Source organism: Oryza sativa, chromosome 9 (genome assembly GCF_034140825.1).
Source record: "Oryza sativa Japonica Group chromosome 9, ASM3414082v1".
Taxonomy (NCBI): Eukaryota; Viridiplantae; Streptophyta; class Magnoliopsida; order Poales; family Poaceae; genus Oryza; species Oryza sativa.
In genome coordinates, this window is record NC_089043.1 from 25,139,220 (window position 1) to 25,166,181 (window position 26,962).

Here is a 26,962-nt window from a genome sequence, read left to right on the forward strand (position 1 = left end):
AGCAGCCGGTCTTTCCGTCACCTCGGTACGTGTTCAATATGTTGCGCATATTTAATCTGTTCATGTTATACTGTGTAGTTTACATGTGTAGATCTAATGATGCGTTCATGCTAGTTTTCATCTGTAATGTCATGATTTATTTATGGAATAGATTAAATCATTATATGTCTATAATCTCAACAATCCAAAAACCTTATTATAGGCACTGTGATTTTACTATGGCTGGTTTTGCCGATGCACTGAGACCGGATAAATTCACCGGTGTGCATTTTAAGAGATGGCAGATCAGGGTCACTCTGTGGTTGACAGCTATGAAATGCTTCTGGGTGAGTACTGGCAAACCTGAAGGAGTTCTTACTGCTGAACAGCAGAAGCAATTCGAGGAAGCCACTACTCTCTTTGTGGGATGCATTCTTAGCGTTCTTGGCGATCGTCTGGTCGAGGTGTATATGCATATGACCGACGCTAAGGAGTTGTGGGATGCACTGAATACTAAATTCGGTGCTACTGATGCTAGCAATGATCTGTATATCATGGAGCAGTTTCATGACTACAAAATGGCTGACAACCGTTCTGTAGTCGAACAGGCTCATGAGATACAAACCATGGCTAAGGAACTCGAACTCCTTAAGTGTGTCTTACCCGACAAATTTGTGGCCGGGTGCATTATTGCAAAACTACCTCCATCTTGGAGGAGTTTCGGTACTGCACTCAAACACAAGAGACAGGAATACTCCGTTGAGGGGTTGATTGCGTCTCTTGATGTTGAGGAGAAAGCTCGGGAAAAAGATGCCGCGTCTAAGGGCGATGGTGGGCAGTCCAGTGCCAATGTTGTGCACAAGGCCCAGAACAAGAGCAAGGGGAAATACAAAGCTCAGCAGACCACCAACTTCAAGAAGCAGAAGAAGAACAACAACAATCCTAATCAGGATGAGAGGACTTGCTTTGTGTGTGGCCAAGTTGGTCATCTGGCTAGGAAGTGTCCACAGCGCAAGGGGATGAAGGCACCTGCAGGGCAGACTTCTAAGTCTGCTAATGTGACCATTGGCAACACTGGAGATGGAAGCGGGTATGGTAATTTACCTACTGTTTTTTCAGTTAATCAATCTACTAATTGGTGGGTTGATACTGGGGCCAATGTACATGTTTGTGCTGACATCTCATTGTTTTCTTCTTATCAGGTCGCACGGGGTTCCACCGTCCTAATGGGGAATGGGTCACATGCTTCTGTTCATGGTGTTGGCACGGTAGATCTGAAGTTTACTTCGGGAAAGATCGTGCAGCTGAAGAACGTGCAGCATGTCCCTTCTATCGACAGGAATCTTGTTAGTGGCTCCCGTCTGACTAGAGACGGATTTAAGTTGGTTTTTGAGTCTAATAAAGTAGTCGTGTCTAAACATGGATATTTTATTGGTAAAGGTTATGAGTGCGGAGGCCTGTTCCGCTTTTCCCTTTCTGATTTCTGCAATAAGTCTGTGAACCATATTTGTGGCAGTGTGGATGATGAGGCTAATGTTTGGCATTCACGTTTATGTCATATTAATTTTGGCTTGATGTCTCGGCTTTCCAGCATGTGTTTAATTCCTAAGTTTTCCATTGTCAAAGGTTCTAAGTGCCATAGTTGTGTGCAATCGAAGCAACCTCGCAAGCCTCACAAGGCTGCCGAGGAGAGAAACTTGGCACCACTAGAACTCCTACATTCAGATCTTTGTGAAATGAATGGGGTGTTGACGAAGGGTGGAAAACGATATTTCATGACATTGATTGATGATGCTACTAGATTTTGCTATGTGTACTTGTTGAAAACGAAAGACGAGGCTCTAGACTATTTTAAAATTTATAAGGCAGAAGTTGAAAATCAACTTGACAGAAAGATAAAAAGGCTTAGGTCTAATCGTGGTGGAGAGTTTTTCTCGAACGAGTTTGACTTATTCTGTGAGGAACATGGCATCATACATGAGAGGACGCCTCCCTATTCTCCCGAGTCTAATGGGATTGCTGAAAGGAAGAACCGCACACTGACTGACTTGGTGAATGCCATGTTGGACACCGCGGGACTGCCTAAGGCATGGTGGGGGGGAGGCATTGTTGACCTCAAATCATGTGTTAAACAGAGTTCCTAACAGAAATAAGGACAAAACACCATATGAGATATGGATTGGTAGAAAACCATCACTTTCTTATTTGCGCACATGGGGGTGCTTGGCGAAAGTCAATGTACCAATAACGAAGAAGCGCAAACTTGGACCTAAGACTGTGGACTGTGTTTTTCTGGGATATGCTCATCATAGCATTGCCTATAGATTTTTAATAGTTAAATCCGAGGTACCGGACATGCATGTTGGTACAATTATGGAGTCTCGTGATGCTACCTTCTTTGAGAGCTTTTTCCCAATGAAGGATACACATAGTGGTTCGAACCAACCCTCTGAAATAATTCCCAGTTCAATCACACCACCAGAACAAACTGAACATACACATGAACTTGTCTCTGAGGAGGATGTCAGTGAAGCTCCTCGAAGGAGTAAGAGACAAAGGACGGCTAAGTCTTTTGGTGATGATTTCACTGTGTACCTCGTGGATGACACTCCTAAGTCAATTTCAGAAGCATATGCATCTCCTGATGCAGACTACTGGAAGGAGGCTGTCCGTAGTGAAATGGATTCCATTATCGCTAACGGGACTTGGGAGGTGACAGAGCGACCCTATGGGTGTAAACCTGTGGGGTGCAAGTGGGTGTTCAAGAAGAAGCTTAGGCCTGACGGTACTATTGAAAAGTACAAGGCTCGGCTTGTTGCTAAGGGCTATACTCAGAAAGAAGGCGAAGATTTCTTTGACACTTACTCACCTGTTGCTAGATTGACCACAATTCGTGTGCTACTTTCCCTAGCAGCCTCACATGGTCTTCTCGTTCATCAAATGGACGTTAAGACAGCTTTTCTTAATGGAGAGCTGGATGAGGAGATCTATATGGATCAACCTGATGGGTTTGTAGTTGAAGGTCAAGAAGGCAAAGTGTGCAAATTGTTGAAGTCTTTGTATGGTCTGAAACAAGTTCCTAAGCAATGGCATGAGAAATTTGACAAAACATTGACATCTGCAGGCTTTGCAGTCAATGAGGCAGATAAATGTGTGTACTATCGCCATGGTGGGGGTGAGGGAGTTATTTTGTGCTTGTATGTTGACGACATACTGATATTTGGGACAAACCTTGAGGTGATAAATGAGGTTAAATCATTCTTGTCTCAAAATTTTGATATGAAAGATTTGGGAGTAGCTGATGTTATCTTAAACATTAAGCTAATTAGAGGTGAGAATGGGATTACACTCTTGCAGTCCCATTATGTGGAGAAGATCTTGAATCGCTTTGGCTACATTGATAGTAAGCCTTCTCCAACACCTTATGATCCTAGCTTGTTGCTTCGCAAGAACAAGAGAATTGCTAGGAATCAACTGGAATACTCCCAAATCATTGGCTCGTTGATGTACCTGGCTAGTGCAACTAGGCCTGATATCTCCTTTGCTGTGAGCAAGTTGAGCCGATTTACCTCTAATCCGGGAGATGATCACTGGCGTGCGCTTGAGCGAGTAATGCGCTATCTGAAAGGTACTGTGGAATTGGGGCTTCACTATACTGGGTATCCTGCGGTACTGGAGGGTTATAGTGATTCTAACTGGATCTCTGATGTGGATGAGATCAAAGCCACTAGTGGATATGTTTTCACACTGGGTGGTGGTGCTGTTTCATGGAGGTCTTGCAAACAGACAATTTTGACGAGGTCAACCATGGAAGCAGAGCTAACGGCACTGGATACTGCTACTGTTGAGGCAGAATGGCTGCGTGATCTATTAATGGATCTGCCTGTTGTTGAAAAACCGGTGCCGGCTATCCTTATGAACTGTGACAATCAAACGGTAATTGTCAAAGTGAATAATTCTAAGGATAATATGAAATCGTCTAGACATGTGAAAAGACGATTGAAGTCTGTCAGGAAATTAAGAAACTCCGGAGTTATAACGTTGGATTACATCCAAACAGCGAGAAACCTGGCAGATCCCTTCACGAAGGGACTATCACGAAATGTGATAGACAATGCATCGAAGGAGATGGGTTTGAGACCCATGTGAGTTATACTATGGTGGTAACCCAGTCTATGTGATCGGAGATCCCGTGAATTAGATCCTGGGAAGAACAAACCATTAATAAACTAGAGGAGAGTACCAATATATATACCCTCTCCAAGTGAAGATGCATATACTCTCGTGAGCTGCAAGGCAGGTTGGCTATGCCTTAATGAGTTCTGTTGGCTTTAATTAGCAAAGATGTTGTCCTGCAGAGCATTCTTGAAAGAACTCACCTTTGTGAGCTTGACTGTTGGTCGCAGTCTATGAAGATTTTGGGTGAATCTTCTAGGAAGCTTACTAAAGACCTAGGAGTATGACTTATACGCTCCACCCGAGGGGTAGTCTACAGACGGTCTAGTACCAGATAAGACTTTGAGTGAAACTTGCTTGCACAAGACTTGCAATTCAAGGCGTAGTCCATTGTTCAAGTTGTGAGTAAGTGTAGCTTGGAGTTCTAGGTGGATGTTCAACCTTAATTGGTCTCCATCGAACCGCTGGTATATAAACAATACATTGGAAAAGGCAAATCTCAGTGGGATTTTGAGATTTGGTGGGGGATTGTTGGAATTAATGAATGGGCCTTAGCCCACTCGAAGATTAATTCTTTGGAAAATCACAAAAGCCCACCTCATGGGATGGCATGCATGTGGAGTTTAGTACTACCTTGCTTATTCTAGGAGAGGGGGACCTCCTTAAAAGGGAGGATGCCCTCCTAGTCGCTTGAAGCATGTGTGGTGGAGAGAAGAGGGGAAACACACGCGCGCGCTCGCTCGCCTCGCCTGGCAGGGCAGGGCAGGCGGCGCGCGTGCACGACGTACGCGTCGAATGGTCCGAAAAATTGGCTCCTCACCCTTGCGCAGATGCAGCCTCCTTTTGCAGTTTTGTTTCGTTGCAAATTCGGATTCGTTTTTGTTTTGGAAACGTTCCGAAAGATCCGGTGCGTGCAAACGGCGTGGAGTCCGGATAAGTTACGCGCGACTTATCCGGTTCGGTTACGCGCAGTAGAGATTGTGCGGGCGCCCTGATCAAGCGACCCTTCTCTATATAAACCGACCTGCCGTCTTCACGCAACATACAAAAAAATCAATCTAGGGTTTGCTTCCTACTCTGTACTGCGCCGTCGCTCGTAGACTACTCCATCCCGCTCGCCGGCGTGCACCGGCGATCGGGAGAGCAGGTCTCCGGAACCTCTGCCTTCGACGTTCTGCACCGGGAGAAGGCGGTAATAAGGTTTTTGGGAAGCGCTTCGCGCGACTGCTCCCTGTTCGTTCGCGACGGCTCGCCTTCCTCTTCGCTCGCGTGTTTCGTGCCTTCGTAGACACTTGCGAAAAGTTTCGACCAAGCAGCCGGTCTTTCCGTCACCTCGGTACGTGTTCAATATGTTGCGCATATTTGATCTATTCATGTTATACTGTGTAGTTTACATGTGTAGATCTAATGATGCGTTCATACTAGTTTTCATCTGTAATGTCATGATTTATTTATGGAATAGATTAAATCATTATATGTCTATAATCTCAACACTATCAACTACGAGAAAAAAAAGACCTGCATAAAAAGCAAGTTGTGTAATCATATTCTAATAGTCACTAAAAAAGGGCAGATATAAACACAACACTCAGAAACAGCAAACGCGAGACAGCACACTTTTCTCTGAAAGTAAAGAAAAGCTAGGAAAACTCTTGAAGCTGTTGCTATCGTTATTAGGTCTCGACGTCCATGTCGAGCCATCGAGTGTCACACACACACGCTTTCCTGTACTATGTTCAGTGCATGCAGTACACACTTGCCACTGAAAATGCAGCACTAAAAACAAACAGTTACAGTGTATTTTTAAACTGAAATTTCACTGGCGTAAATTGGTCACTTATCGAGTTCAAAATTTCAGAAGTTTTCCAATTTATCCAAAGTATAAATTTTGAATTGTATGGTGTAAGATTAGCGGTAGAAGTTCTCACATTTAGGCCAATTTTGAATTGGAGCAAAAGCAAAGAAAACCAAGGATTTGCTTTCCTATGTATTTAACCACTGTAACATCGTTTGGATCAACGTAATTAATGGCACAAAGGAAAATCGAAGGAAAGCATAAAGAAAGTTTCCTTCCCTGTCTATTCCAGAGGAAAAGAAGAATTCACTCAGAGCTCTTGATTTTCTTTTCATCCCTTAACTTTTCGCATAATGTTTGACCATTAATTTTATTGAAAAAGTTAGTACAACGTTCGCACAACATTAGCAGCATAAAATCCTCTAAAATTCTTAATTTTTCATATGTTCCATTCAAATACATATTTATATAGAATTATTGTGTTTTTCAATATTCTGTTTTACACGGGCGTTCCTATCGGTTTCATTTCTTTTTCTTTTCTATCATGTATCTAATCCTCCGATCATTTCAGTGGAAAGCATCGTCGACAAGCCTATCCGTTTGGTGTTTGGAGCTCGGACACTAGTATTCTGTCAAGTCACAAGTGCAACCTTCTGACAGTGCAATGTAATCGAGTGAGGTCAGCTACACTGTGAGGAGTTTGTTTGGAGCAAACAATTTTTCTTTTTTGTAGAAATTAATTTCACAGTAAGATTCTGTCGGAAGCGCAGGAGAGGTCCCATAAGAATTTGACAGAAACTAATTTAATTTAGTGCCAAATATATACACAAAGGCGGTTACAAAGTACACAACCATCCAAAAATATAGCTACTTTAGTGTTTAAATGTCCCTAGTATACTCCCTCCATGCCATATTAATCATCACATAAAAAAAATTCAGAAATTTCAAACTGATCGTCACATAACACTGACATCTTCATTTGACGTGCAGTATTATTGTCTATACATGCAAATTAAGTTTGCATGAAATGGGGGTAATTAATTAGAACGGTCCCAACCCTCCACATGAGCTAATTTCTATAGCATTAAAGAGTAAATTGCACCCATAGTACAACAATTTAGCGGGTGGCTGTGATATAGTACAAGAACTTAAGAATTAAACATTCGAGTGCAACAACTTGACAAGTGGGTGTGTTCTAGTAAAAGAACTTGACAATTTAGTATTTTGGTGCATCAACTTAGCTAAGCATATGCTAGGTGAGTTTTTTTTTCACGATGTCAATATGCTGTTACATAGCAATCCTACAGATATTATCTTACAATATTAAATTTAATCTTTAAGAATTATACTGCACATCCAATTACCTTCAAGAATTTTTGTTTTCTTCACCTTCCCAAATCTCAACCGAAATATAATAATTTCTACATCCAGTTTAATTGACTTTCAGTTATTAGTTATTAGAATAAAAATATAAATATACTTATATACAAACCCACGCTAGTATATTATCAAAATAAGTACTTAAAAATCTAATATGTGTAAAAATGTGCTCCAAATAATTAAGTTGTTGAATAACTTCTTAACTTATTGTATCAAAATCATACATATCTTGTAAGTTGTTGTATTTATACGATCACTTATGAAGTTCTTATACTAAATTGTACTTATCTGCCAAGTTGTTGCACTAGAACGCTCATTTCTCAAGTTCTTGCACCAAATTGCACCCACCTGCTAAGTTGATGCATCATGGGTGCAATTTACTCATCATTAAATATATTGTCACATAAGAAAAAAATAAGGTGGCAAAAGAGTTAATGAGTAGAGAGGGAAAAAAGATGAAGAAACCATTTTTATGCAACAAACTAGTTCTACATAAAAAAAAGAACAAGGGGATAGGAGGATGAGGAGAGAGAATAAAGGTGATTGGACAAGAATATTGTCAGGGTTATGGATAAGTCATACCCTCTATCCTTAGGGTCATGAGACATACGGATACGGTATATCCATAAGTACACGAAAAGGATCTGTATAAATCAAGGAAATAGTATTTGTGAAATGGAAAGTAACAGAGTCCTACTCGGAGAGGATTAGGATATAGTTTGGTCGTACGGGGTCCGTTGTCTCCGACTTCTACTTGGAGACTAAGGTGATCTACGGTATAAATACAAACCCCCTAAGGGATACAGGGTATCAAATCTTAGTGCAAGACACCTGCCACCATAGACGCAATCCGGAGGACTTGAAGCCTACTCGCCGATAGATCTCGTTGAACCCCTCTCGACAAGGATCTCGTCAGTAATCTCAGAGTTCAGTCGTTCTCTTCTGTACTCTCTGTGGTTTCTTCCATAATCTTATATAAAGTGGATTAGCGCTATTACCTTACGAGGGGTCTGAACTAGTATAATCATTTTCTTCTTGTATGCTTGATGTCGTATCGTTTAGATCCTCGTACCAACGTACCCCAATACCCTCCAAATACGATCCGCGGGTATCCCCCGTCGACAAATATATTTTGAAGAAACTACTTATTGGGTACATAGTTTCTATATATAGTGTCTATATGATAAGGTAAGTATGGAAATCACTATATGATTTCTAGGTTGGGATTGCCCTTAAGCACTCTTTCCTTGTGCATATGAGGAAGTTTAAGTCTATATGTTTCTTGATTATTCTCTACCACTTTTTGTACAACAGGTAAGTCTTTCGTTACCCAGCTTGGAAACCAAGCCCAAGAGACAACATAAGTGCATACATGAAAAGCAGACAAGAGAACCTTGCTGCACTAAAAGTGAAAAAAGGCCCAAAAGGGCAGAACCATAGTAAACAACTACACTGGGGCTATGTCACACCCCAAAGTTCTTTCCCAAGCCTAAATTGAAGTTATAAATGGTCTCAAAAAAATACTTGTGTAAATCAAGAGAAAACCTTAATAAATTAATGCAAATAATAATCAGAATTGGCATGTGGAATTTTTCTTGAGTTCTACATGTCGAAATACGCTAACAAGATTTTTAGTGGAATTTTCAGAGCCCTAGAAATAATTTTAACTAATTAAAATTGAGCAAGCAATATTTTAATTCCAGGGAAAATCCTTTTCTTCCTTTTTCTTTTTCTTTTTCCCCCTTTTCTTTTCGAGTGGGCCGCCGGCCCATTCCCCTTCCTCCTCTCCCCTCCGCTGGGCCAGCCGAAGGCCAAGGCCCAGCTAGGCCGGCCGCCTCCCTCCTCCCACCCAGGACGCCGACAGGTGGGCCCCACCTGTCGGGCCCGTCTCCTACCTCGCGCCCGCGCCGCCGCGCCCGCAACCGTCGCCACGCCCACGCCTCCGCCTCCTCCGGGCCACGTCGGTCACGCCCGCGCATGCGCCGCACCTCCCGCGCCCACTCCCCTCTCTCTCCCGCCCGCGCCCGCGCCCGAGATGGCTGGGATTCGATTTTCGAATCCCGCCTCTCTCTCTCCTCTCCCACTCCCCCACGTTGGCCGGCGGAATCTCGCCCCTACCGGCCACGTCCGGGACTCCCCTCCCCTATTTAAGCTCCGCCGTCGCCCCCTCTCTCTTTTTCCCCATTTCGTCGAACTCCCTCTTGCTCCCCATCGCTCCCGCGCCGTGCACCCACCCGCTGCCGCCTTTCCCGCCGCTCCGGCCGCCGCTAGCCGCCGCTAGGCTCGCCGCCGCACCGCGCCGTCGTCGCCGTTGGGTTCGCAAGGACGAACTCCACCCCGTCCGCCCTTCCTTCGTCGGGATTCGTCGCCGGAATTCGCATCCCCTCGCGCTCCGGTAAGTTCTACCTCTACCGCCGCCTTCGGCCATGGATGCCGGCCGCCGTGGTTCATCTCCCTCTCTCTAATCTCTCTCTCCTCCTTCCTTAGGGCACCCCGAAGCCCGTCCGCCGGTTGCCGTCGTCCTCCCGTGGCTTGCCGTCGCCGTTCGCCGTCATCTTCCTCCGCGCCGGCCACCCTCGGTGAGGCGTCCTCTCCCCTTTACTCCCCTCCCTCTCCCTCCTAGTGCCGCGCCGCCGCTTCAAGTCATGCGCCGTTGCCTTCGGCCGCCACCGCCGCCTCCCGTGCCGCCGGTCGCCGTCGCCGTCGGCCGCGTGTCATCGCCGCTAGCCCTGGCCGGCCGGCCGGCTTTGATGCTGAGCCGAGCCCGGCGGCCACCTCTATCGCCACCGCCCGATCGGCTCGGGGCCGATCTGGGCCGTCGGTCCCGTGGACCGGCGGTGGATCACCCTGTGGTCCCGGTCCACGGTGGACCGCCCCCCCTTGAGCCGCTGCCGAGTGGGGCCCACGTGCCGCCGCCCCTTCCCCTCTCTCCCGAGCCACTGACCAGTGGGACCCACCCGTCGGCGCCGCCCCCTTGATGATGTCAGCCCTGGGAATTATTGCGCAATAAATGATTTAAGGACTTTTTGTTATAGTAATAAACACAGTGAATCTTCTAAAATTCATAACTAATTCATCCGAGCTCCGTTTAAGCCCATTCAAGTCTCAGTAAATCAAGAAAAATGTGTAGAATCCATTAAAAATGGTTTTGTTCTCTGTTTCAGTAGTCTTATAGCCTGTTTGCAATGTTTGCCTTGTATGTCGCTAGATTCCGGTTCTTCCGACGCTCCGGTGTACTTCGAAATAGTCGCCGAGGTTTCTCCAGCAGCAGAGCAAGGCAAGTCATGCTTGTCACTTGATCATGTTGATACTATATTGCAAATGTTCTAATGTTTTCTTTCAAATACTACATTTGTTTTGCAATATCACTATGGGATGTTTACCTATTGTTACAGCCATGCTATTTTGGTACCCTGCTCCTTTTTTAGCTTGGGTTATAACATGAATAGACGTTGGACTAGGAGTTGCTTAGCCATGCTTAGTTCAACTAGTACACAGTGGGGAAAATCCTATTAATGTTTAGACTGTAGGTTCATATGATAATGTTGGTTTAGTACCACCGCTTTGGTGTTGGTTAATTAAAATGAATCACACGGTGGGCTGTGGGTGCATGATTTTGCTAGTCGCACCCATGGCAGTTAAGGACCGGTTCGCGGGATGCCCTGGAAGAACTTATCGTACTTACCACAAGCCAGTGTGGGCAACGGCTGGGCTTGTAGTGTAGCTTTCCTCTAGCTGACGCATCCAGGCAAGGGTGGGCGTGATGGAGCGGGGCGGGCCCTGCGACGGCCTCTGTCGCTTCTGGATTCACCTAGGTACGAGAGGGGACTGCCCGCTGCCTTGCGAGGAGTGGGGGTGAAACCTGAGGTGTGGTGTGCTTGGTTAGAGGGGGTTATGCAAAGGGTCCTGTCACGGCATCTTTCCGGTATGTCGTGGTGGCATGTCGGCGCACGGAAACGTGTCGTGGGGCTGTGTCTTGTGGGTACAGTTGTACACCTCTGATCAGAGTAAAACTATTCGAATAGCCGTGCCCGCGGTTATGGGCGGTCAACCAGATTCACCGTGATTAGTCTCACCCTAGTTTAGTCTAATGAAATTGGATAGTATAGGTGGATGGTTGGGCCTGTTGCAACGTGGGATGGCGTTGGACAGCCGATGATCAATATTAATTAATTATTGCAACTGTTTAATTCTTTCAACTTCTGTTTATAAATGCTCGCTTTATGCAAATGAACCACTTTAGCTCTCTTTTGATAATTCCCTACATCATACCCCTATTCCGGTATGACTTGCTGAGTACAGTGGGTAGTACTCAGTCTTGCTCTATTTTCCCCAACCCCAGAGTACGAGTATGTGTCAGATGGAGGTTTCTCCGAGGAGTAGGCTTCGTCCGTGCCATCGAGGATGCCTGTGGAGTGGTGTTCCCGCTGCAGTTCTAGTCAAGGCTTAGCTCCTGTTGTCTTTCGTTTTTCCACTGTATTTATGTAAGACTTTTATGATGTTTGTAAGATATGGATCTGAATGTCAACATTGTCGTTTGTGTACCCCGGCCGGTCCTGGACGGGGATTTTAATACACATTCTGCTTGGAATTCTATTCGGGAATTTCTGGGCGTGACCACACTGGGGCTACCAGCTATCCAGGACAACATAGAAACACAAGAAAACATACTCATATTAAATGAAATGCATGGAAGTTAAGCCATCCTCATCTTTGATGAAAAAAACTTCTATGAAGATCAAATAGGAGCGGAGGGAGTAGCTACCTAGAATTGTAAAAGGTGATTTTTTTTTTCACTTACTTTTTCACCCTACCCCTAGCAATCTATATCAAACCAACTACCTAGCCTTAGAATATAATAAATTTTTACCTTGCACCATAATCCTTAATCTCTCCAAAAACAAGCTAGATACTTATATTTTGAGACAAAGGAAGTAGGATTTAGAGTTATAACATATGCAAGATAAAAAAATATAGTCTGACTCTTATCCTAAACTCTCCCTTAATAGAGATACAAACACAATATAACTGCATGGGGACAGTAACATATGCAAGGGAACAATGGCAAGTGGTTCAAGCAGATTGAGATTTGTTGATACCTTGATACACTGTAATTATGTCAGATTGGGAAAGAGTGCTTGCAATTAGTGTCTCAGGGATGTATGTTTTACCCAGTATTCACCTAGACGCTAAACGCTAGACGGACGGTGACCCATGGTATAGAGTCTAGCTAGTCTAGACGATATGCCGTACACTATATTATCGTCATTTTTTTTATACACTTAACATGTTCCATAAATATTGAAGAACTAGCAGCTTTATATAGGTACAACCACTCGAGTAAAGCCATGGGCCGGACAAATATGCAGCAAGGTCCACAATGACGAATAGCAGAGAAGAGACGACGTAAGTTAATTGCAGTGACTGGCTTAGAGTAGAGGAGAAAGGTTTGGAATGAGGTCAAAACCTTAAACCATATGCACTTTGGATTGGGCTCGAAGTTTTAACTCCTGCCACACAAAAAATGCATTGGCCCATTGCCTAGGCCATAGTCTAAAACGACAGGTTTACAATTTACACTTGTCTATATATTGTCTAATTATGTGGTCTAGATAGTGTTCGAATTGGTTTTGACTGACTGGACAGTCGAACAGTCTAATTCCAAGTTAACCCAACATTTAGGGTCTAGACCGTCTAAACTATATGGTCTAGGCGAACACTAATTTTACGTTAACCTCAGTAACAAATATTATATGTTAGTATCTTCATAGAGTCCCACTCCGGTGCTTTCTACTCGGAGTATAAATTAATCTAAACCGTTGATCGTTTTATATCTAATGGGTCAGATCTATTTATACTCCTATCTTAAATAGCGGTAGTAGAAACGTTAGAGGGTATAATCGTCCAAAAAATATGGACGGGATGGTTGAATTCGTAATTTTGCATATCAGTTAGAAACACTTGAGCATCGTTGGGCCGTGCTAGGTTTAGGGTGAGTGTGGCGGAGCAGATGCGATGAGCAGATCGGCGGCGTGCTTCCATGAGATCGTTGCGGGATTACGGCGGGGGATCAGCCTCGGGAGGCTACTCCTTGCCCAGCGGCTCAAATGCTAGAGATCAGTATGCGTTCCACGCCAGGCCCGAGAAGGAGACATATAACTAGCGAGCCTGAAGCCCTGAACCACGACAAGAAGTCAGATCAATTCAACGATTTCAACGCCATCGAAGCCAATCAATATTACGGTGTTTTGAGCATCGCTTTGAACTGAGCAAATGACCACTCTGAACTTAAATACTTCGGTACCATCTTGGACAAATTTAGCGATGTTAATGGCTTAATTCTTTAAGAACTGAAAACACAACATGTGGAGAAACTAATAAATAGGTTTTAAAGATAATCATGGTGAGTTTATAACAGCACATTTGCTCTTGCTCCTCGATTTGACTATATAGCTTTGTTCAGTAGTTCTTTGTAGTATTATCTGTTCAACGGAGGAGCTCGCACATGCCGGAGTGGGCACTGCCGCCGGAGTCGGGCGCACGCGAGAACGAAAGAAGCGGTGACACAGACGAACTGATCCTACTATTAAGAAAAAAAAGTAAAAGTTAAAAATTACCCTTAACCATAAATTAGTAAAATACTAATTTGCCCTTATAAATTAATGGCTCAGATTGCTTCTACTTGTAGTAGAATACTACAAGTAGAGAGCACCATAGCAGTGCTCATCTTCATAACGATTAGATTTCCATGGTATTTTTTTCGCGTGCGGCTATTGAGGTCTATATCGGTGCTGGTTTTTATAGAAAATGGGAAAATGCGTTGCAATCCAAACAAGAGAAGACATTTTTCTGGTGACTCGTCAGCTCAGCGCATGGGCAAAGCCCCCTATCTCGTTACAATCCAGGAGTACTAGTGTTTCCACTCGGAACATATGTTGCTGCCGCACGATGCAAGGTGGAAACAGACAGAGAATAATCGAAACCCAAGCTAATGCTTGGTCACCACCTGCAAATATTACTTTCTCCACTCTACTAAAGCCTCAGCTAAGCTTTGTTCCTACTGCACTTTTGCAGTGCTGTATATAGCTGTGCACTGGCATATCACTACCAGGGGGTGATGCACAAAAAGGTTTCTGGCTCAAATGATCAGAGAATTGAAGCGCACACACACGAGAAGAGACTCCAGTGGTGAGACACTTCTGATCTCTCTGTCCCCCATTGCAAGTTTGCAACCTCAAATGCAGTTCAATCCCCACACGTGCAAATGCAGATTGATCGACCAGGCCAGTGGGTATGTAGGTGTGTAGCCACTGTGTAGTGCCAGTTGAAGCAATGATATAGCTCATCAGCATTCAGCAAGATGAATGTTTCTTTTCGAAATGTTTATCAGATTGATGAAACGAATGATTTGTTTCATGCTTTAAAAGATATATTTTTTTATAAAAAAAATTTATCGTATTGTTTGGATCATGTACTTATTTTAAGTTATTTATTAAGTTTATTTGTTAAAATATTCAATTTGTCCTTATAATTAAGTAGATCAGCCGCAGCAACAATTCACTCAGGGCTCATTCGGTTCACAGGATTTTCAAAACGTAGGAATAGGAAAAACGTAGGAATACTATAGGAATACATGTGCAAACCTATGGATTGAGAAACACAGGAATTTTTCCTATGTTGTTGAGCAATCCAACCAAAGGAATGCAAACATTAGGTTGGAGTGGATTATTTTTTCCTATGCTTTTCCTTTATAAATGGAGGAATGGAAAACTTTCCTATAGTTTTTCTATGGTGCATTCCTATAAAACGAATGGTAGTTTAAAACCCATTCCTATTCCTATGCTTTTCCTTTGCAATTCCTTTGAAACGAATAAGCCCAATCTTTCAAATTTAAAGTATTAGTAGACATTAGCTCACCATGCATGCCAATCCACTTATCAGAGAAGCAGATAGGTGATACTGCCGTATCTTCTGAACCGAACCTCTGATTTGAAGTTGAACGAACCATCGATCCAACCCACCTGCTGGTGCCGATTGCGCAAGTGATCGAATCACTCATCATCTCCACCATGCTTGTGTCTGTCTAGACAGTTAATTACTCCCACATTTTAAATTACTTATCGCTTTAGGATTATCCCAATTCAAGCATTTTAATCTCTTTGAATAATATTTTCTGTAAACTCATATAGTTTTACACCATAAGATTTATATTTTTAAATTCACCATGAGAAATACTTTTATGCGTATAATTCACATGTTATTGAATCACACGAATAAAAATTAATGGTTATAAATATATTTGATTTAGGATAAATTAAAATGATAACTATAAATAATTTGAAACGTATGGTGTAGCTAACTTAGACATGCATGGCAGCAGCTGGATGTTGTTGCTATAACATGTTTGAAGGCATAGCCAGAATTTTCTTGCCTAAGAGCATGTTGGTGCAGTACTGGCTTCATCTTCATCTCTCTTGAAGTTGGGGCCTAACCAAACAATTTCAGTTCCATCTAAAATAGTAGTGGAGCTAGGTTTAGACTGTTCTATAACTTTACTACATACCTAACTTTTGGAGTTAAATTTAGGAATTGGAGTTCTACCAAACGGAACTTAAGATTCAACTAGTGTAATTTACATATTTTTATCTTTATCTCATACTATATTTGGAGGTTTTGAAATATATGGTATGTTCAGATTGTACTCAAAATAAACTTTATCAAAATTTGACAATACCAAAATTTTGACAATTTAGCAATATTGCCAGGTTTTGGCAGGACTTCTTATATATTTATCAGAGTTTGATAAAAAAGAAACTAAATAGATGCACATATTGAACAACTTAAAAAAATGGTATGATTTGAAATAATATCGATATGTACAACCTCATAATTTGTAATGGATATCTAGGCTCAGGAATATATAGGGTAATAGGGCTACACAGTAGCAACGGCATCTAGTGTTTGAGGGGAGAGTCGATGAGGCTTCCCTGTCATACAGTTCACCTGCAGGGAGCCCGGACGCACGGTGGCTTGCCGGCTGTCGATCTCGCCGTCGCCGTCGTGCTCGCATGTCAGCCATGGGAGCTGTAGCTAGAGGTAGACGACGTACGAGGTGGCGACCGATAGCTAAAGCTATAGCTGTAGCTAGCTGCAGATCTCGATCAGTTGACGCATGAGATGAGATCGAGAGATCTTCAGTAGCGCGCAGGCTTAGGTGCAGGGTGACTCGACTGTGTCGCGATATGATCGCTTTGGTCGTTTGAGCTTTGATGAAGAAGCCGAGACTTGCAAAGCGGTGGGCAGTCGAGAGGTCTCACTATCGACGGTGTGCGCTCCGTCCTTCGTACGTATGCCATTTGCAGAGGGTTCACGATAAATCCGAAATTTCAGAAATTTTGGAATGTATATTTCGGTCTGATATAATTTCAATTTTGAGATATTTAACTATTTGCCATACAAGTGATAATTAAGGATTTACCATTAGATCCACATGTCATAATCTGAATAAAATTAGCTAAATTCACGGATATATTAGAATTTCGGATGCTATAGTTTCGTTCCTGGGGGCCGAAATGTTGAAACAAAATTTCGAACCCTGATGCAATGAATTGTATTGCTTGCTGATCCATTTTCGAATAATTGTTAGCGTTGACTATCACATTTTCATTTCCTATTTTTACTGTAATAAATGGAAGAAGTTTTATGCCTATGTTTAAGATATATGCAATATACATATACTTCGATAATATAGTATTTTCTTAAATATTTGTATTTTTTAAGAAAAAAATGAGAGATTAAAGTTTAAGCATGAATAGTTCAGCTACAAGTTATTTAAAAATGGAGATAGTATTTCCTTTATATTTTAAAAACTAAACTCTTAAATAACTTGTTTTAAAAAGTATCAATAATTGAAAAAAAATATTATAGAACTATTGTTCATGGCATGGAATGACAACAATGATTTGCCATATCATTGGTCTCTTAAGTGACGCAACAACATTATTCTATCTCAACATTACAGTAGGCAAATGGTTCAGATTTATAAATATGCTTAAGAGGAGTTTATTTTAAAATTATATTTAAAAGGTTAGAAAATAAAATGAATTGTACATGCATATTTTACATATTTCCATGTAACTTGGAAAAAAAATACGCCATGAAATTTTGTACGCCACATTGGAAAGTTGTTTAGAAATATGAATCCGACAACAAAGTTATGCCCTACGACAACTTGTGGCTACCCCAACATGGAGAGCTTCATCATACTACGATTTGATATGTTCCTTGTCTTGTCACTCAGGGCAATCCACCATGCGGCAGAAAGAAGACAATCGAAACGTGTACGGGATACCCATATATATCTGATAGACTGTTAGCAGAATGCTGTGGGCTTGTTTTGAGATGGTTACTACAGTAGTAGCTAGTTTGTTTTATCAAACTCTTAGAAAAGAAATGTAAGATAAGCTATTACTCTCCCTGTCCCAGAAAGATTGATGTTCTAAGGATTATAGGATAAATTAGCTCATGTGTAAATTTCCAATTTATCCTCCTTCATCAAAGGTGGTTTGAGTGGTTGAGAAATAACAATAAATACGCACATGCATTTAATTCAAACAAGTGGACAAGAATAATTCAAGTACTATATGATCCGACAAAACTGGTATGATAATCTATATAGGATATTTTGTGAGTATAAAACGATCGCCTTTACGGGACAGAGGAAGTAGTGTATTACTAAATTTTATTCTCCATCTCAATATAAGTGCAACCTATGGTGGATGAAACATATACTAGATTCGTAGCACTACGATATGTCACGTTTATCCTAGGTTACACTTATATTAAGACGGGGGGAGTAAATAACTTGTATGATACCTTGGCCAAATTTTGACACTAACCCATGTATGATATACTAATTTGTATCCTTGATTTACGGAGTAGTACTTCTCCATAGCGTTGTAGTTTTACTCACTAAGGCCTTGTTCATTTAATCTCTGTGAGGGAGGGATTGGAGATGATTTATTTCACACCTATTGTGGTGTGAAATTATTCCCCCTCAATCCCCTTCAATCATCTTCAACTCCCTCTAAACCGAACAAGGTCTAATAGTAATATTGAAAATCGTTCTGTTAATCACAGTAAAAGGAGAACTGGTAAATGTCTTTTTAAGTATATAATTGAACTGCCCCAGCTTGGTTTCGTGATAGAAACCGGTATCCCCAATTCCCCAGTATGTTTTGCTTTCTGTTTCGTTTTAAGAACTTTGTATGCATGTTTTGGGCTTTCAAAAAAGTACTCTCCTGTTTCATTTCTATGTCAATTTTTCTTGACTTTAACCATATTTTTGAAAAAATCATACCAAAATCTATAACAAAAAATTAATTTCACTAAATCTAATATTAAATGTATTTTGAGACTATATTTTTTGCAGGGTATTATGAGACTATCTGTTTAGTGCTAAAAGTAGTTCTACATTTTTCTACAAATTTAATTAAAATTAAAGAAGTTGGCTTAGAAAAAAATCAAAATATTTTATAATATAAATCAGAGAGAGAGAGAGTATATAATTGAACATGCTGAAAGCACTCCAGAATAATAGGATTCAAAGCAAAATACGTCATCGGCCAACTCAAATTTGCTTGGTTTTGTTACCTTTATTTTCCTGCATAAAGGATTACGATTGTCAGGCTAGAATTCGCTTGCCATGCTGCTCCCAAGTCCCAGGTATCAATCAAACAAGAAACAGAAGGGTGCGTTTTGAAGCCAAATGTTTAGAGGCATCGATTTCAGACGATACAATTTGATTCCCACATGAACAAGAAACTTCTCCCAAATCCCAAACGAAGCCCAAATTATTGGAGAAAACAATATGACAGACCATACAGGCATACACAGATATACCTTTCAATGAAAAATCTGTCCGTGCCTATAACAGGTTAAACAATGAATAGTAGTAGTCTGCAGAGCCTCAGTAACATCAAGCAGTATTGCTGATCTTCGTGTGTGAGGAACACTCGAGTCCTCACTCTTTTTAAGTTACAACAATCTCTATACTTAGAAGTGGGTTCTAATGTTCTATGCCGGTACGAGCTACAGGGAACATAACACTTTTCTGCAAGCAGCAAAGAAACCCCCCCCCCCCCCCCCAAAAAAAAAAAATGTCGAGGTCTATATTTGTTCTACCGCAAGAACAAAGAGAAACGCATCCCTCAGATCAGATTTTGTCGTGGAAGTTAACAACCAGGTCGTGTGCGTCGTCGAGTAGCCTCCAGACGTCCAGTTGCCCAGCCATGCTATTGCATTCTCGCAATATCTCGTCCATGCTACTATACTTCTCGATTATCAGCTTCCTCCTCTGGAGGACGCAAGCCGCAATGGCATAAAGCAACAAGTCGTCGGTTGGTGGAGCACGCAACCTTATTTTTGCCCAGGTGGATCTCCCAATACCAGCGCGAATCGCCGCCTGATCAGCCCACATAACCTCCCAAAGGCATACGGTCTGCTCAAAGGTGAGCTCCCTCCTGAAGAGAACCACTACCATTCTGTACACAAAGAAGCAGTCCTCAGCTTGCAGCTTCTGCAGGTGCTTGTACAGGTGCGAATCTTTTCGCTTGATAATCTGAGAGACAATCTTCAACTGCCTTCTTATTCCAACCTCATCAAGCCTGAAGTTGTGCCTGGCTTTCCTCATGAAACCCACAAAGCACCAAAATGCTTCATCGTCCTCCTCCATCACTGCAATTATTGGAGATAAAAGATCACTCATACCTTGACAGTAACCGATTTCTGGATCATAGACCGCATATGCTTCAAGAAGCCCCACTAATCGAGCAGCATGATAAATCATACTGGGATCTAAATGGTCATAATCTCTTAACCCAACAGATTCTGCACACTGCAAAGCTCTCTCTCTAGAAATTTCGGCCTGGTTGCGAGAGAACAGAATCCATTCTGTGTTTGCTCGGATAGCATCCAACCTTATAATGCGTTGCCACGTGGCAAAATCCTCTGAAGTCTTGCTAGACTTAAAAAAGTCTGCCTTGAATGAAGTAGTCCTGGTAAATTTAGGATCTGGATCACAATTTTCCTCACCAGACATCGATATCCTTCCAGGGTCATCTTCATCAGATGATTCAGAATCAGAAGATTCTGACTCTGCTATGCAAGGATCTAAACAAATTAATTCACCCGTGTCTTCTTCCATACATTCTGTAACAGCACACATTGAGTTATCTGGTTGCTCAGGCTCGGATTCAGGTTTCAGCTCCTCATGTGACACAGAAGCCCTTGCAATATTGACATCTTCAAAACAAGGTGATTCTGATCCTTCAGCACTAAACTCTATACCAGAACACTCCTCATTATTTTCATTTATTACTTTCAGCCCATTGCCCTTGTAACAATTCAGAATTTGCTGGCACTGTCGCCTCAACTTTTCATACTCTTTCCTGAACCAAAAGCCACATCAATCAACAAGTTCTTATCAGATTAGAAATTATATTGGTCGCATTTAGAATATCATAGTCTCATTTTCTTTAGGCCATTGCAAAATAACAATATTGATGTTCTGAAACTACTTGGGGATCTTCTGCTATGTTACATATTAGTGGTTGGGCTTTTAGTGTAGCTTGATGGAAACACAGCACATTGAGCAAAATGTTTCAATCCTACTTAAATTGAACAGCCTTTCAGAGCAATGAATATAATACCTTTTCTTGATTTTGATGGTATTCCTTTCGTCTTCTGTGCTATTTAAATCATAGCTGCACATAAGAATTGACAGCGTCAATCTCTCTTGGTTTGAAGACAGAATACATTAAACACAACACAACAATCCGAACAGACTTTATGACAACAACCATACAATTTATCACATCAACCAAAACCAAACTGGAAAAGATGTTACTACCTCTGCCCCACAAAGACTTCATTTCTGGCTATGCACCTGGACAAGAACTGAGAAATGAAGTCTTTTTGGGACAGAGGTAGTATGAAGGTATTAATTATCCTGGATTCAAATACTAAGAATGGTGTATTATATTGCCATGAAGAACTATCTTCTCTAACTGATAATCCTAAACCTTTTCATTATGGGAAACAGTAAGGAAGGACCCTAGTCCATGAATCGGAGCCGTCCCGTAGAGCTACACAAAACATGCACACTCCATGTGGTCACATAACCAATTAGGTGCTATAGGAAGTCTACGTGTATGTAGTTGCGACCTCAAACTTGGTCAAAGAAACGAAAGCTTATGAATTACTAGATGCATAGAAGAGATTAAAAAACTCACACTCCTAGCAGGAAGGGCCAAACTTCAGCCCTGATTCCTGGTTCAATGCCCTGACACAACAGAAAAAAAAGGCCAGTATATTAATTAGACTGTACGGAGTAAGATGCAGAACATGCTTTCAATATCACTACTATATATGTCTAAATCTTTGAACAAACAAAACAATAGGCAAGTATTCTTGTAAACATATGCAGGACATCTAAACAAATAGATAATCAAACTTACCCCGCTGCGAACTTTCTTCAGAAACTTCTTTCCTCGATCACGAAGTTTCCCATTAGCAGAAAACAGACCTTCCCATTGTTGACGAGAAAGTACTCGTTTTCTTTTCCTTCGAGACCATGGAGACTTTATTCCACCCCTGAAAGAAGATTAAAGAATAGTTTTAGAAAGTGGAGCAACAAGGAAGATATGGATCAATAAAAGATAACACTGCCATACCAACTGACAGACTAACTAATAGTACCATCTTTAACACACTCTCTAAGCTACAGCATCCGAAGAGGGAATGCTTTGAGTCCTCATAAATCCAACTTCACATATAATTTGTATGCACACGAAAAGGTTGGATATAAAACAAATTCATAAAATAGACAGATATTAAGGTATTAATTAGTTTACGAAACAAACGTGATACTGAAAAACTTCCTCCTAGTTATTGTTTCAAAGTGCTGTTAAGAACATAATTGTGCAGCGTCAAGGATACATTCGTTATGCGCAGCATGAACTGATTCTTAATCAAGCAGTATGGTCTACCATATTTTGAACTAACCATACAATTTTATCCATTATCTAAACAAAACTACATAGCTGAATAATACATACATCGATCAAGAGGCATAAATCAGACAATACTATGGAATCTGTGGATGAAACAGGGTCCCTAACACCATACGCTAGTGAAAAAAATTGATGGTATTGAACTTGGTAATTGGATTAAGAAAAGATGACCACATAAAACGATTTTCTAGGCAATGATTCATAGTTATGAGTTATCTGAGGACCTGGGCTACAAAAAGGAATCGTTATAGTCAACATGCAGTTCAATATAATACCTAGATCAGTGAACAAATAAGTTGAAAGCAAACTTGACAAGAGATAACTACGGAACAAGAGCAGATCACAGGAAAACTGGAGGTGTATCATCTAAAAACTCTTGTGATTTACGGTGATACCTATTCAGGTCAGCAAAATTGTTCAACTCATGGAAGATCCAAACTTTTAGGTAGCATTTACAGTGCCACAGCTTCACTCCCAAACCAAAAGGAAACATCAAGCACCCCCCCTATTATTCTTAGAAACTAAATTTGCTACCTTAGGGGACAGGATCACCTCCAAGGTCTTAAATACCATGCCATCCAACAACCTAAAGCACATAATTCAAGATAGCAGCAAGCTGTCCCTTGTTCAAACCACCAACAGCATCACATCATCAACATATCTTGAGGCAATTGTGCAAGCTGCATTCAGCACTAACGCTGCCACTAAACTATGACAAAATCTTATCACACTAGAACTTAGACGGAAGGCACCTTTAGAGTAAGCAAACCACTCTGCAACAGAATCCATGATCTCTCTGAATCAACAAACCGAATCTCCCCCACTATCATGTCAACAGATTGAACACATAATCGATTCGCTCTTAAAAATCCGGTGTCCTCAGTTTGGATTGCAGGCCCCGCAACCTTCCTGCACGAGGCAGGAATTGCTAGGCACACAATTAAGCCAGGCTGTCACTCTAACGTTTTACTGCACTCTTAAGCTGAAATCCAAAGACTTGGTTGGATTGAGGCGCACAAAAAAACCATAACATGAGCACCTAAGCAGCCTCCAGACCACCAATTAGATCAGAACATGTGAGGCTAGACTCCACGGGAAGCAGATCAAGACGCCCCCAAAAGGAAAGGACTAAAAAAGGAGTCATTTTTACTCCTCCTTTTCACCAATCCGAAGGAGAGGGAGAAAACCCACCGATCCGAGTGCGGCGAGGACGGCGCGGGGGCGGGCGCTGGCGACGGCGACGGCGACGACGACGCGGCGGGCGCCGAAGCGGACACCATGGCCACGGAGCTTCCCGCCGCCGCCGACGACGACGCCGACGAAGACGACGACGCCGCGGCGACGAGCAGCGACCGGAGGTGGATCCACGACGAGGACGGCGGGGACGACGCGGCCGTCGGCGACGAGGACGACGACGACGGGGAGGACGAGGTGCTGGATCGCCGCAGCGCCTTCATGTCCCCTCTCCCTCTCCCCCTCTCTCACCCACCAAACTCCCCAAACCCAACCAACCACTCCCCGTCCCCGCCACTACCAGCGCCACCACTCCCCCGGCCCCCACCACTCCATCCCCCTCCTCCTCCTCCTCCTCCTCCTCCTCCGCCGCCGCAGGATCTCGCCGCCGGCGAACGCACGCCGCGCAAGGAGGAGGCGCCGGTTAATTAAAAAAAAATCGGTTGGTTTTTTTTTTCTTCCTCGGCTTTAACTCGTTGTCTCTTTAAGCTCGTAAGCGAAGAGATAGAGAGAGAAAAAGAAGAAAAACAGAGAGAGGAAAAGAGGGCGCATGTGACGCCAATAAAGCCACACCCACACACACACAAGAAGAGGGAGAGAGGAGTGGGTGGGTGCCGTGCGCGTTTAAACGGGTCTTTGTTCCGGCCTGCCACGTGGGACCCACCGGCCCTGTCCTTCTTGTGGGGCCTAGGTGTCAGTGGGAGAGGCTGGCGGTGTGGGCCCACCACATTTGTGGATCTGTTCTGAAACTTTTGGGCTCCCGAAATGTCTATAAAACCGTGCAGTTATCGTGTGAAATAACATTTTCAGTTTTTTAACCACGATATACTTCGTGGTAACCACGTGGTTTTCGTGATAATCGTTATATCATAAGGTGATAGTAGTCCCAATCCAAACGGTTTGGTAAATCTTGGGCTCTTGTCGGTTGATAAACCATTGGAAAAAGAACATGTTATTAGGTTATTAGTTTAGGTAAAACTTTTTATGTCTGTATAGTAAAAATTATATTATAGAGGTTATTAAGACTGGATAATAGCTTTAGTAGAATAAAAGAAAAAAATCTTAAATCAACTCTAAGGTTACGTTTCGATATTAGTTGCAGCTTATAAACAAAACAAGTAGAGGATGAGAATCATATACTAGTAGTTTCAAAGGAATTTTTGGTACGAATAGAACCGATGTACCTTTGGTTTGAATTCGGTTAGTTCTTTGATTTTTTTTTTAATTTTTTAAAAAAATATTCAAAGTGGGGATACATTCTTGAACTCTTTCTTTGGCAATTTTATGTTTGTCTGAATAACTAAGCTTAGGTTGTAAGGACAAAAGGAGACTGGGTTGGTTGACCTGAAAATTTGTTCATACTTTAATAGCGTGTTTGTTTTTCTGATTTTTTTATATGCATCTACTTGAGTGTATTTTAACTCAATTCATGCGAGATTTGGTAGGCTTATAATAGGTCTAAATGTTTGTCTAAAAGGTGTGTACTTGCAATGCTAAATTTTGAATGAACCATTCAGAGTGGACCAAATCCACACGGTTTTATCCAGGAGAAGAAGCCCATGAAAATCCCAACCACTAATTAACTTTTTTTTCTAACCTAATCCTGCACTAATTTCAGGTAGGTCAATGTACGTGTGAACTATAAAATGGCATGGGCGTGATCAACACTGATTGACTTGTGACCTGACACGTTTAGCTCATGGAAATCCTCACCTTGTCAACGGATCAAATATGCTCGAAAAAAAACGAAGAAAAAATTGGAGAATATTTCGCGTGGACCGACTCATTGAACGAGTCATCAAAATCTTTTGTGGATGCAGCCAAGCCAAATTAACAACCATACGCAATCATACATGACAATAACGCGCGTGTTTTCTCATGTAATGGCTGCAAATTTCTTCAGAAATTCGTATGTATTTCGTATTCAAGTTATTACGTACTCCAGCTAAATTTTGATTTAATTCAATACGCATGGTTAGAATAAAGCAGGCCCAAAAAAAAGCACAAAACCTTAAGACAAAAGCAAATCGATCGGTCAGGTCTGTCCGGCAATCATAACCACCCCAAATTTTTTTCTGCACTGGTCGCACCTTTGACGAACACCTTTACCTTTCTCTTCTCTTTATCAATTGCTGCGGCAAAAAAAATGAAAGATCCTATCATCTATTCTGCTACCACATGTTAATTAACAATTCTCTATATATCCAGTATCCTTCTTAATTCGATCACACACAAAATTTGGACAGATGAGTTCAGTCACAAAGTCACAATTTGCAAGTTGCAACACCAAGAATTTTAATATGATCTTACATGAGACAGTTGAACATGCGGAGTAGTTTTGTGGGGAAACCAACAGCAGCAACGATGGAGCTCTCCTCATGTAGTGACGAGCAACGTGTCCCCAAGATCAGGCTTCTGAATCTTTCAGTTTTATTTATCCGAACAAAAAAAGAATTCCATGCCACACCATGATGAGCCTCTAACATGGCCAAGGTTAGATTTTTTTTTCTTTTGAAACTAATAGGTTAGATTTTTAAGAGTGCCCTAGATTCTAGGCCATGTTCTTTTGCTCCAAAGCTCATGTGAGTCTTGAGAGGAGATAGGGTCACACCTCACATGAACCTGGGTGAGAGGTTAGGTACTGGATTAGTAATATCTTGCTGCAAACTGGAGATCGAGTGGCAGCAGAAGCTTTCACTGGAGCAGCTCATGGAATCATGTGTTGCTGCTGCTTGTTTGTTGGGATTTTTGGAGTGCGTTGCAGATGGATGGAGGACCATGGCTGCAAATGCCGGTGCAAATGGCCGAAATGGGCGGTGCGGCGGCTTGGCTTGGCCGGCCGAGAGCCCGTGGCAGCACGAGGGGAATGCAGCCATGGTCCATCGTCTCGTCTCCCTGCATTCACTCTGGATGTGTCCACCACGGTTGGCCTGCCAAATCATGTCGAAAACGTGGTGTTCAATTATCCAATTAAGGCTTCTTTGAAATGGATGGAATTTATAATTTCTTTTAGGGCGTGTTCAGTTCACGCAAAAATTGAAAGTTTGTGTGTGTAGGACAGTTTTGATGTGATGGAAAAATTGAAAGTTTGAAGAAAAACTTTGGAACTAAACTCGGCCTTAGGAATAAGTTCAATTATCATATGATTAAGGCTTCTTTGGAACATAGGAGTATGGAATTTATAGAACTTTTCATAAAATTCACTACTTCCAGTATTACAATTAGTGCTCCCAACTTCAAAATATGCTAAGAGTACTAGTACTCCTAACGTCAAATATTATTAACGAGTAGTTCGATTCTTATGAAATTCCTCCAAAATTCCTTACGG

The 26,962-nt window shown here is 42.0% G+C and overlaps 1 protein-coding gene and 1 long non-coding RNA gene across 2 annotated transcripts; one reads left to right on the top strand and one right to left on the bottom strand.

The window, feature by feature from the left end:
* The first annotated feature begins 939 nt into the window (after positions 1-939).
* LOC136351902 (uncharacterized) lies at positions 940-1,554 on the top strand. The gene is made up of 2 exons (XR_010735180.1): positions 940-1,069; positions 1,182-1,554. It is a non-coding gene; the product is annotated as an uncharacterized lncRNA (long non-coding RNA).
* Positions 1,555-19,200: 17,646 nt separating this feature from the next.
* Positions 19,201-24,163, bottom strand: LOC4347651 (rab GTPase-activating protein 22). Its single transcript, XM_015756974.3, has 5 exons — positions 23,593-24,163; positions 21,847-21,982; positions 21,622-21,671; positions 21,040-21,093; positions 19,201-20,778 (listed from the first exon to the last, which is right to left on the bottom strand). The coding sequence occupies exons 1-5, from the start codon at positions 23,856-23,858 to the stop codon at positions 19,545-19,547; spliced, it is 1,740 nt and encodes a 579-aa protein (XP_015612460.1). The 5' UTR covers positions 23,859-24,163; the 3' UTR covers positions 19,201-19,544.
* Between the last annotated feature and the right edge of the window lie 2,799 nt (positions 24,164-26,962).

Bases quoted from the DNA above. Each gene is read 5' to 3' on its own strand.
- LOC4347651 (XM_015756974.3), bottom strand. From the start codon at position 23,858: ATGAAGGCGCTGCGGCGATCCAGCACCTCGTCCTCCCCGTCGTCGTCG. The intron at 21,983-23,592 runs GTGGGTTTTCTC...ATCTTCTTTCAG, and splicing joins TCCTCGCCGCACTCGGATCG to GGGTGGAATAAAGTCTCCAT. The intron at 21,094-21,621 runs GTGAGTTTTTTA...TCTTATGTGCAG, and splicing joins TGGCCCTTCCTGCTAGGAGT to CTATGATTTAAATAGCACAG.